The sequence below is a fragment of the Acanthisitta chloris genome, unplaced genomic scaffold (assembly GCF_000695815.1).
Source record: "Acanthisitta chloris isolate BGI_N310 unplaced genomic scaffold, ASM69581v1 scaffold35765, whole genome shotgun sequence".
Taxonomy (NCBI): Eukaryota; Metazoa; Chordata; class Aves; order Passeriformes; family Acanthisittidae; genus Acanthisitta; species Acanthisitta chloris.
The window spans coordinates 47,009-58,697 of NW_008672710.1; the positions used below are offsets into that span (position 1 = coordinate 47,009).

At 51.5% G+C, this 11,689-nt stretch overlaps 2 protein-coding genes across 2 annotated transcripts in view; one reads left to right on the forward strand and one right to left on the reverse strand.

Moving 5' to 3' along the window:
- OTOP2 (otopetrin 2) overlaps nucleotides 1–246 on the reverse strand; it is a 4,684-nt gene extending 4,438 nt beyond the window's left edge. The window contains exon 1 of the mRNA XM_009074628.1: nucleotides 1–246. This exon is cut by the window's left edge and continues 136 nt beyond it. Within this exon, the coding sequence (XP_009072876.1) occupies nucleotides 1–246 (246 nt within the window).
- A 3,732-nt stretch (nucleotides 247–3,978) lies between these two features.
- Nucleotides 3,979–11,689, forward strand: part of USH1G (Usher syndrome 1G (autosomal recessive)) — an 8,399-nt gene continuing 688 nt past the window's right edge. The window contains exons 1-2 of the mRNA XM_009074629.1: nucleotides 3,979–4,142; nucleotides 11,138–11,689. The exon at nucleotides 11,138–11,689 is cut by the window's right edge and continues 688 nt beyond it. Of these exons, the coding sequence (XP_009072877.1) occupies nucleotides 3,979–4,142; nucleotides 11,138–11,689 (716 nt within the window). The remainder of the gene's footprint in view (nucleotides 4,143–11,137) is intronic.

Genomic DNA, 11,689 nt, shown 5'->3' on the forward strand with positions numbered 1-11,689 from the left:
CTTTTCAAAAGCCCCACTGCTCACCAGTGTGCAGGCCAGCAGGGCCAAGTGCACAGCCAGGAGGATGGAGAACATGCGGCCACCCTTCTTCCACACTTCCTTGGAGGCAGGAGTGGAGGGGGAATGGTGGCTGAAAGATGGTCTCTGGTGAGAAGCCAGGCTGGCTTTGTCATCCTTGTGTCCGCAGCCCATGCTGGAGTTGGCGTGTCCAATCTCGCTGTCCTTCCGCCTGGGCTCTTCGGTCATGGTTCAGCCAGTGCTCTAGCTGAGGGTCAAATGCTGTTGGGAGGAGAGTCCCATGAATGAGAGGTGTCACTTCATTTGCAACAGTCCAGGGCTGGACCAAAAAAGGACACGTGATGAGGAGGAGAGGAATGGGGAAGGCTGAGACAGGGAGCACAAGAAGAGGGATGAGCTCATTTTCCACCTTTCTTTTCCTGGTTCCCTGAAGGCTGAGTTCTTGTTTAAAAAATTTTACCCAGAGAGATCCCAGGTCAGTTTAACAAAGCGTGTATAATTAGTTACATAACATTTATGTGTCTATTGATGTAAGATATTGGAAAGGCACCAAAAAGCACTTGCAGGATCAAATATCCTGGGGCAAGTGGCCAATGTAGTTTGATTTCTACATGTCAAACACCAGACATTCCCAGAAACTGTCATACTTCCTGGATGAAGAGCAGGCCACCAAAAGGTAAGAAACCCCTGGGAATCTTTGAACCATCACATCATGGTTTGTCCCAGCTCCTGCAGGAAGGGTGTGAGCTCTCTCTGATGTCACACCATGTCACACCCTCTAAAGCCCCTTGCCTGTGCCAAGCTTGGGATTTCATTGAGTCTCAATTAAATGCCTGAAACAGTGAATTAACCATCCAAACAAAGCCATTTCACCAACCTGGTGTGCTGCCTGGGATCCAAATCTCTGCTCTTGTCAGGCTGAGTTTTCCTGTTGTTGCAGCTTGGTCAGTCGAAAAATTTACACCCGTTGGGATGTCTCTGTGATTTATACCATGTCTGGAGCTGACTGCAGGGCTTCATGAGCTTCTCAGAGAAACTCATGTGATCCATTTTGTGCAATAGCTGATTTTGGGGGAGCTGGAGAGAGATGAGGAGATAAGGGTTATTTACCTGGCAAGGGCATGAGGTGACAACACTGCTAAGCTTGGCATGCACCGCTCAGTCGTGGGGTCATGGTCACCAGAGAGCAAAGCCATCCCATCAAACCATCTCCCTATGAGTATGAGATGTCTTCCCTTGAGAGAAGATGGTTTAGATGATGATCTTATCTTTGCTGATGATTTTGTGCTTGGCTTTCTGCTTAACTGAGCACAGTAAACATTGTGCCTCGCCCTGTGCTATTCAAATCAGTGCTCTCTATGCCTGGAACACTTTTACGAAAAAGGAAGAAATTTGCATCTGTTCAGTGCCAAGTGTAACTCAGTTCTTTCCCACTCATGGTGGCAACAACGAGGAAGGCTTAGCACTAGAGCAGGGTAAGATTTGGGGACTGGAATTTATGTTCTCCTTTGCTGATGAACTGCCTTTGCTTTTTTAGGGTGGGATCACCTTTCTTTGGGCCTTGGGAGGTTAACTCCTCTCCTTCCAAGGAGAAAGTCATGTTACAAACCACAGCACAAATGGGATTCCAGCTTTTGCCAGGTGAGGTGTGAGCTTCTGCTCAAGGTCTCTTTCACCCCAGCTGTATGTTTCGTGGGGGAGACTGGGAGACCTGTTCTGAGTGGATGGGGACAAGTTTTAGTCCTTGAGGATACCTTCTTTGGAGATGTCTCTGCCACCTTCCCCCTCCAGGGCAAGCACTGAGACAGGGCTGTTCACAGTGAGTTTTCTCAATCCCATTCCTGCCTGCTCACCACCCTGCTCCTTCTTGCAGCACTGCACAGCCAACTGCACTCCGTGGGATGGCGAAGGAGAGCTCAGGATCCACTGTACAGCCCAGGGAGATGTCCATGTGTCTCTCCTGTGCTGCCACCTGCAGCACTGGGTCTGCTCTGCCTGACCTCTGCTGATCCTCTGGGGCTCTCTGGGGTGAGTGGTTGATCTTTTCTCAGTCTGTATTCTTTCCCAGGGGAAGCCCAGACTCCGATGCAGTACATCTGAGCTGATAATGATGATGTTTTGCAGAAGGCAAAGGCTCAGAGGCTCCTCGGGCTAAATGCACCTCTTTTGTCCTTAACAGCCAACAACAGAGCAAAGAGTGTTTACTGCCTCGGGCAATGCTCCCAGTCCCCCTGGCAGCCACAGCACAGTGTAACAAACTTAATTAGTAATAATACAAGAATCATTAAATAACCTTGGTAATGAATTGCAGACATTACTGCGCTGCTTTTCACCTGGAAGGATCCCAGCTACAAAATGCCTCTGTGCCTACTGCATCCATCAGGACTTGCCCAGGGAGGCTGAGTAGGTGCAAATGAACCTGCTGAGGTGAGCAGACTCTGACTCTGGTGCACTTACAGGTGTCCCCAGGCAGGTGACTCCATATCCATCACCCAGAGGTTAATCACTGCAGTTTGTGTGGGTGCACCTGGCAATGCTTTAGGGCCACCCTGTTGTCTTAGGCTGTTTCTTTGCTAACAAAAATAAGCTGCAATTCTCCCTGTTTTATTTCCCCTCTGCTCATTACCTCCCAACCCTCTCTGCTGCTGTATTTCATTTTCATCCCATTTTTTTCACTCTTCCTCCCTTTCTCACCCATCTGATGGCTCTGCCTTCACCCTCTCCAAACCCCTTGCCTGTCCCAGGGCCACGGTGACAAACACAGGATCCAGCCCTGGAGATTGTTCCCAGAGCCAGGATATGACAAGCAAAACGAGCAAGAGAGGAGCAGGAAATTCCTCCTCCATGAGAACATGTCCCAGGGGATACAATTCACCGATTCACCGTTGGGTGCAAAGTGTTGGGTGCTTTGGTCAACATCCAGACTTGGCTCCACCTTTCCTGACAGCAGAGGGTGCCCGGGGCCCGGGAATACCGTGCTGGAAGCATCGCCTGGCGCTGTCCAGCTGCCCGAGGGTCTCACCCAGCCAGGAATTCTGTCAGCGTAAAAGACACCGGAGACAGAAACTGCGCCTTGTGCACATCGTAGCAGTAGCACTGAGCTACAGACAGGAGTGGGTTTGGGGCTCTTTTTGGTCTCCAGAGCAGGAAAAGGGGTGAGGAATGGGATTTTTCCAACCTATACTAGTTACTTTGGTTTATCAAGGATTCCCATTGTGCAGTTTATTGTGCAATTCCCTGGAAAGCAGAATTCTGTGGGCACAGGCAGGGTAGAAGGGGGACAGGCATGGTGACTAGGTCTGCTGCTGTCTTCCTTTTTTTTTTTTTTTAACCAGGGAAAGCTGAGCTGTGAACACCCCCAGTCTTGCTTTGAAATAAGTCACCTAACTGCTCTCAGCCAACACTGCACGAACAGGATTATCCATCCAGATCCTCTCTGCTGCCCTGCTCTGAGTGGAGGCAGTGGGGGCTGATGCTCCTTTGGCCCTTGTGGCTTTGTGCGGCTGCTGCTGCCCCTCGCTCGAGATGGGGCAGCTGTGAGAAGGGGGTGCAGAGGTATTGAGAAGGATACACCCCGTGAGCCTTCCTGGCAGCCTGCTCTGCTCTGGGGACAAGCAGCCCTGACAAGCTGTCACTGTGTGACCCTGTGCCCGCAGTTCTCAGCTGAGCCCGACACAGTGATGCTGCTTAATTGGGGCTTTTAATGTGCCGTGGAGCTGCTGCGTGTTGCGAGGAGTCGCCGGGGACAGAGGATGCTTAGGACCCAGGGGAAGCGCTGTAGAGCCTGGCTGGGCTTGGAACAGCTCCTGCCTCCCCTGCCAGGACTTCTCAGGTGTCCTGCACGGCGGAGCTGAGCGAGGCGAGCGGGGCCCATCCGGCAGCTCCGCCTGCCCCACATCCATGCGCATCCTCTGAATCCCCCTGGGCACCCATGCGCTCGCCCGGGGACCACTCCGCACCATGAATGACCAGTACCACCGAGCTGCCCGGGACGGCTACCTGGACCTGCTGAAGGAAGCCACCAAGAAGGACCTAAACTCGCCAGATGAGGATGGCATGACCCCGACCCTATGGGCTGCCTACCACGGCAACCTGGACGCTCTGCGCCTCATCGTCAGCAGAGGGTGAGTGTTGGCAGGTGTACCGTGCTGGTCTGGGGGATGGAGTAGTTGGGACCCCATCTCTCCCCCTTCCCTGCTCACAGGTCAGTGTGCCCCACGAAACATCCATAACACCCCTGCTCCTGTCCTCCTCCCCGTTATTTCAATCTGCTTGTGGTGCTCTGGGTCTAATCCAATGCTCCTGAGAGCTGCTCTGTGGTTTTTCCAGATCCTCTGGCCCTATAACTGCTCCTGCCCCCAGTCCTGCTTGCAGACCCTGAGGGGGATGGGTTCCTCCTTCTAAGTGCTTCGTGGTTCTGAGTCAGGTCCTGTAAAAACAAGCACATTGGGGTGGTGCCATTAAAAAAGCTCTTTTAAATGAGAGGGCAGAGAGAATAGCTGTCCCTTCTGTCTCAGACTGAGATGTGTGCAGTGCCAGCTGGCAGTGGGTGACACTTGTCTGTTTTACCCAAAGTGAGGTCTCAGTGTGACCCCCAGAGAGTTTATCATGCACCTGGCACCCAGAAAATTCGGGAGCAGGTTTCCCAAGAGCAGATTTCTTTAAGCCCAGTCTCCCTCACAGGGGCTGCTCAGTTCTGGTGTGTCTCATGGTACCTCACCCTGGGCTGTGGAATCTGAGGGTCTCTAGCTCCATAAGTGTGGATGTGTCAGACTGAAGGGATGTACACCTTGGTTTTAGGTCAACTGCTCTTGAGCCACACATGGCTCTTCTGTTCTTAGCAACATCCTAGGGTGCATGTGCCAATGCTCCTTTCCCCTCCTATAGCTATTTTGAGCACCTCACCTAAAGATATCCCAGCTGGGGTGGCCTCTGCCTTCTGCTGAGAGATTGGTGACAGTGCTGATTTTGATTTGTCTTCCTAATATTGAGGAATAGTGCTGAGTTGGGCAGCCTGGATGTACATCATGCCTCCTTGCAAGGGCTTTGCTTCTCTATGTTGGGTCAGGGCTCAGCTGTCAGGTCCCAAGCAGGGATTTTCTGCGTCCACCCTGCGCTTTGTTAGCAGCTCTTGTACCTGATCAGCCACATCTTTACTGTGCCTGTTTCTGGTCTCTTGGCATCTCCTGAAACGTTGGTTTGGCTGTGCAAAGCCCTCAGCCAGCTCCCCAACTGCACTTAGAGGCAGAGCTGTTCTTCCATTGCAAAGCATTTTGTTTCACATGCTGGGGTCAGAAAGTCTGTGTACAGAAAAGTCCTTGAGTGCCTGACACAATAGGAATGTGGTCAGGAAAAGACGATTTCAAAGTTCAAAAGAGAAAGAACAAGATGTGGCTCCGAGTGGAACATCCAGAGATGCTCCTGGGCTGAGGCCCATGATGCTTCCCTGGGTGGGGGCTGTGTGATATACTACCTACTCCCAGGAGAGATTGTGCCCAGCAGAAACCTGCCCTGAGCTTCTACTGGGAGGGAAATCACCACCCAGGGCCAGAGAGACAAGGGCAGGAGAACCCTGGGGATGAAACCCTGAAGTCAAAAATTGTTTCTAAATTGCTGGCCAAAGGTCAGTCTGAAAGGCTCATGCTGTAGATGAACACCCCTCCAGAAAGACAGAGCCTTTCAGGCTGACTCTATAATATCTTTATATCACTGTATCTCCTTATATTGCCCACCTCCATCACAGGGCACCCTGTAGCACCACTGCCTGCCCTGCCACCCCCCATCCACACCAGCAGTTTCTGCCTCTTCCACAAAGCCCAAGGGCTGCTTTTCCATGGAGGGACCCTTTATAGATTCACATTGGTCCCTGTGGGCTCAATCGTGTTCGAGTGTAGCTTGGCTACTGTTTAATTAACAGCCTAATATACATTTCGCCCTGACAAGGAAAATAGCCTGGCAAATGCCCAGTGCCCTTTACATGATGGATGGTGGAGCCAAGTGTGCGTCTGTGGGACTGCAGGATGTGTTTGTGTCCATGCGTTCATCTCTGTGTGTCAGATCCTTGCTCAGGGCCACACAGAGACCAGCAAAGCACTGGGCATGGAGGCAGGCACATCCCTGGAGATTTGGGTCTGAGAGGCAGGAGAACCCTAGCCTGGGGACAGGGGTGCCACAGAGGAGAAATTGTGCCTGGGGGAGCAGAGGCTTCATGGCTGGTCTGGTCCCATGCATGGATGGGGTGAGAAGCAACTTTCAGGGTCTGATTAGTGTCCAGCTGGGTTCCAGGGGGATGTCAAAGCACAGGGGTTGATAGGGGAGTCCTGGGGCAGCAAGGAGCACAAGGCTGTTACGAAATGTCCTAGTGAGGGTGGCCAGAAGCACCCTGAGAAGGCAGTGCTGTGAGAGGGGGCTGCTGGGGCCAAAATCATGGCTCTGATGGTTGTGCCCCACTGCAGGCCAGGCTGATGGACACTTGGGGTTATCTAGGCTCTGCCATCAATGAAGGAGCCTCATCCATGGGCTGTGTTCAGCAGATTGTGGTGTTGAGCTGAAATGGAGAGTGGAAAAGAAAGTCTAATAAACCCATTGGTAGATCCTTGAGGAAAGTTTGTCATCTCAGCCCACAGCGAAGAGGTAATGAAACAGGCGTATTGCTCTGTCTGTACCAGCTGGTGATCTGTCCGTGCCTCTGTGCCCCCTTTGCAAGAGGATGGAGGGAGGGTGTGGGATGGAGGGATCAGCAGTGGCTCATCCTTCTTGTTTGCCACACAAAAAGCCTTTTTCTTCCTGCTGGCTGGTCTCCAGTGAGGGAAACAAACTCAATTAACAAGATGGCTGGGAAGAGGCAGGCTGGCTGGCATTTAGCACTGCAGCTTTTCAGAGGCAGTAATTCTTCAGCGTGGTTCATTATGAACTGCTGTGGCAGTGGCAGGCACCAGTCCAACTCCAGTTAGCTGCAGGTCTGGGGACCTTGGTGGGGAACAGCCAGGAGTGGACCACAGGAGAGGTGAGGATGTATCTGTAGGCCCACGCTCTGTCACCCAGCATTCCTTTGCAGAGGTGTTCCTTCAGTTTCCCTTCTTACAAAAACAGGGGTCATGGATGCTTTGCATGTCAGTGGCAGAGGGGTACGAGTGGCTCAGCAGTGGTTTGGGGGTGACGATGGCTCCTGACATCAGCCAGCCCTGCTTGAGGGCATCACGTCAGCCTGGCTGGGGCAGGGTTGCAGTGGAGGTTGCAGCAAGGCACGTGGAGGTGATGTGCATGCTCTGCATGCCACAGGGCTGGCGGCTGCGTGGGAGCCAGGAGCAGCGTGGCCGTGTTGGTGGGGACCTTCCCCGGGGTAATGACCTGCCAGGAAGGTGAAGGAGCAGGGTGGAGTGCTCTTGCAGCTTCATCGCTTCCGGCACCTGAGCTGTCTGCTGGGAGACAGGGTGAGACCTGGGCATGGTGAGGTGAGGAGCCAGTAGATGTGCCCCCAGGCACTACCACAGCACTAACAATCAGAGGGCACAGTAACTGCCAGCCTGGCTCTTGGCTGGAAAAAGAGACAGAGAGCCCTGAGATGACCTTCATCTACAGGATCAGTGCTGGGTTTTGGGGGATAAGATCTTGGAGAAGAGCTGAATCCTTGAGCGACCACCACCTGGGCAAAACTTGGGATACAGGACCCAAAGCTCTGCTCTGGGTCCAGAAAGTAATCTTTTCTGCTCATTTCTAGGCTTTGCTTGGGTCATTGCCCTGACTGGCTATGCTGAAACTAGTGAGGATTATTCCTCAAGCCATAAATTATTTTTTCCCCTCTTTTTCCAAAAACATTTTATGGGACCCAGAGACACTCTGCACCCAGCTGGCTCCTGGTCTGAGGGCCTGATCCTTCACGCACAGCCATGAGCCAAGGGGTGAGCCAGCCCCTTGCTATCGGAGGAACTTCACACACGCAACCAGGGAAGAACACATGTAAGAGCTGCTGGATTCCCCAGCTAATTGGGATCCTATGGGAGAAGTGGAGGGGAAAAACCAGCAGGAAGGGAGTGAGTGTGCATCTCATGGTGCAAACGCAGTGACTCAGGAGATGTACACGTCCACCTAAGGCGCCCAATTAATAGTGTTTTTAATAATGATTATTACAGGAGTTGACTCAGCACTCGAAAATGCTTTGAAGTCGAGAAGTGCTGCACTTTACACCTGTTATTAAAATACGTTCCCACTTAGTGGACCCTGCAGTCAGCATCTCCTCATGTGCAGCACCCCGGAGGTGAGGTTTTGCTCAGACAGACACCTGCCAGAGGGAGGGCCTCATGTTTATTATCTGAGCTGGATCAAACATATCTACTTTGCAAGTCACCATTCTTCTTTCCTTCTGATGCATTTTTAGCGCCTGCGGCAGATATTTATAGAGCAAAGGGCCTGAGATGTCTAATTTTGCTCTAGTAGTCTTGTTTCTAGCCAGTGGAAATGTCCAGGGAAAGCTAGTTTTGATGCTCTTTTCCCCCTCACTCACTCTCTGAGGAAAGCAGACCTTCAAATATGAATCCCCCAAGACCACCCTGGCTTTGCCCTCTGCCCCCTGAACCAGACAGGCATGAGAACAGGCTCCATAAAGATGTACTTCATGGATTGAGCATCCACACATTTGGCTTGGGGAGCAAGACTATTTTCAGTGAGTTCACTGCTCAGCCACCGTCTACATCATGAGTCCATGTACATGTTGGGACCCTCGTGGTGTCCTGGCTCACCTGCCCACACATGTCAGACACACATGTGCCCATTCAGAGCACACATAAACAAACTAACAGCCCTTCACACACTGGAGTCCCAGCACCAGCAGTTCCAGTTTCACTGGCTCTTTAAATCCAACTCCATCAATAATTTACTCCTCTCTTGCAATTCATCAAATATTTATCCTCCCCATGCATTTCCCAGCCTGGACATGTCACTACGAGGGTAGAGGCGAGGGCTGGGAAGTTATTGCTCCTGGAAACTCAGCATTGCTGGAGTACTGGCAGCTCCCTCTTCTCTTTTTGTTGGCTTCACAGCTTTTCAACCCTGTGACCTCCTGCCCTTCTCCTCCCTGTCACCCATCTTTGAAGCTCTTTTCTGCTTCTGTGAAAGATATCCAAGGCTCTGCCTGTAGAAGTCCTGCAGGGTTTGTAGGTCCATTTACCCTTACACAGTTTTGAATCTTTTGACTAACTTGCTGAAATTGCTGGTGGGCTCAAGGTTGTACTCACTAAGTTTCTGTAAACATTGTGAAAACATGTGCATGGTGGAGCTACTGCTGATGTTCCCACAAGGAAAGCTGAGTGCACCTCATAGCAGCTCTCAGGGAATTCAGCCAGGAAGCTCATGCTCTGGGTGAAAATAACCTCCAGCTTAACCTCTGGACCACTGTCTTTACTGCTTCCTTAAAGCCTGAGGATTGCAAACTCAGCATTACACCTGCTGGGTGGCTCTGCTCTGGCTCTGCTGCTCCCTTGACAGCAGTGTCCCAAGTGGGCAGTGGGGTCCCTACCTGCAGGGGAGGGGTGAAGGTGCTGGACAAGGCTATTCCTGGGGTTTATGTGTGGATACTAGTGATGAGGATGCAAAGGAACAAGTGAAAGAGGTCCGTCCACTCCTGCAATCTCTGTGTTCTTTCTATGGAGCAGTTTTCTGACTTTAAAGTAGGACAAACCATAGCACAGAGCATGTGGGGTTTGGGAGAGGATTCTAGGCTCTGCTGCACTCTGCTCTTGCCAACACAGATCCTAAAGCAGGAAGGAGTTATGTAACACAGGCTGAAGGTCTCACGTTGGACTTGATGGTCCTTGTAGGTCACTTCCAATATTCTGTGATTTGCCTTCTGCACTCCTGGTGCCACCACAGCTTGGAGCTGAGGTCTCCGTAGTGGAGGAACAGTGCTTAGTTCCTTTGGAGCTCACGGAAAGGGTGCTGCAGAAATGGGCAGAATCTGCTGAGCCAGAGCTCTGCCAGAGCCCTGCTGCCCACGAGGAGTTGCTCCTGAGGGTGGTGGAGCTGCAGAGCCTTAATAAAAGGCTTTGCTTATCCATGTGCACGGAGGGAGAGTGCCTTGTTGACAGATACTGCTGCTGGCTGCATATCATTAGCACACGCGCTCGGGAGAGGGCTGGTGCCAGCAGGGGTGTGAACTCTCTCTTGTTTCACCGGAACACAAATAGAGAGGAATGTCAGGAGAGACTCCCCTTGAATCCCGGGTTTGTATCTGTCCTGCCATGGGAGGCAGGAGATGTGGGCAAGTAGTTGTGTCCTGTCAGCTGCTTGCTGGGGCAGGGGCTGGCACGGTGTGAGAAGAGATGCTAAAGGCAGTAGGTGAGTGTCCAGCTCTTGAGGAGTGCAGAAACCTAATCTCCACTTTCTCTGAAACTGGATTCTCAGGATGTGCTAATACCAACGTGCTTCAAACTGTGCAATCGAGACCAAGCACCATACAGCAAAATCCCCCACAGAACCCCAATGACAACTCCGATGCCAGCAAATCTGCTCTTACTCTCTACTGACAGGGTGCCATTTGTGACCCAAATTTCCCCAGGTGGGTGGAGAGGTGCAGCAGCTGGTGGGTGGAGAGGTGCAGCAGCTGGTGGGTTTCAAACCACTGCTGAGGATGGATGTTTCATAGTGATGTTACCCCATGGTGTCCCACACAGGATGAAGGGTACAGAGAGGTGTTTTGGGATGCCTTTCCACAGAATCTGAAAATCTGATTAGAATTTAATGTGATGTTTGAGATTCAAGATTTTATAGCAGCTTAAGATCAGAGCTGGAACAAGCCCCATATCTTAGTTCTGGGCTATTCAAAATCTGGCTTGCTTCCTTCCCAAAGTTGGTTAGATGCAGGAATGTATTTCTCCTGATACTTAAATTCAAGTTACCGGAATTGCCACAGACTTGCATGTCAGGCACAATGATCCCGTGTCAGTGGCACACCCCTCCAAAAGTCTCCCTTAAAATCAAGCTGTGGTGGCTAGAAGAATGTACCTTCATATTTCAAGGAATGAACAGTTCATGGTGCTGGTTTGTCCCTGCACAGCTGACCATATCTCAGTGCAGTCTGTCAGCTGTGCCTACATGCTAACCAGTTGTTTTTATTGCTGTCTAGGGGCGATCCAGACAAATGTGACATCTGGGGGAACACCCCTCTCCACCTGGCAGCAGCCAACGGCCACCTGAACTGCCTTTCCTTCCTCATCTCCTTTGGGGCCAACATCTGGTGCCTGGACAATGACTACCACACCCCTCTGGACATGGCAGCCATGAAGGGGCACATGGAGTGTGTGCGGTACCTGGACTCTATTGCTGCCAAGCAGAGCAGCCTCAACCCCAAGCTGGTGAGCAAACTGAAGGACAAGGCCTTCAAGGATGCAGAGCGGAGGATTAAGGACTGTGTGAAGCTCCAGAAGAAGCACCATCAAAGGATGGAGAAACGGTACAGAAAGGAGATGTCAGATAATTCAGATACCATGAGCTTTTCCAGCTATTCAAGTAGCACCTTAAGCAAGAAGTTCCAGCACATGTCTATGGTGACTTCTCTGCCATACTCACAAGCCACCATCCATGGCACAGCCAAGGGAAAGACAAAAATCCAAAAGAAACTAGAGAAGAAGAAGCAGGTGGATGGGACGTTCAAGATCTACGAGGATGGGAGGAAGAG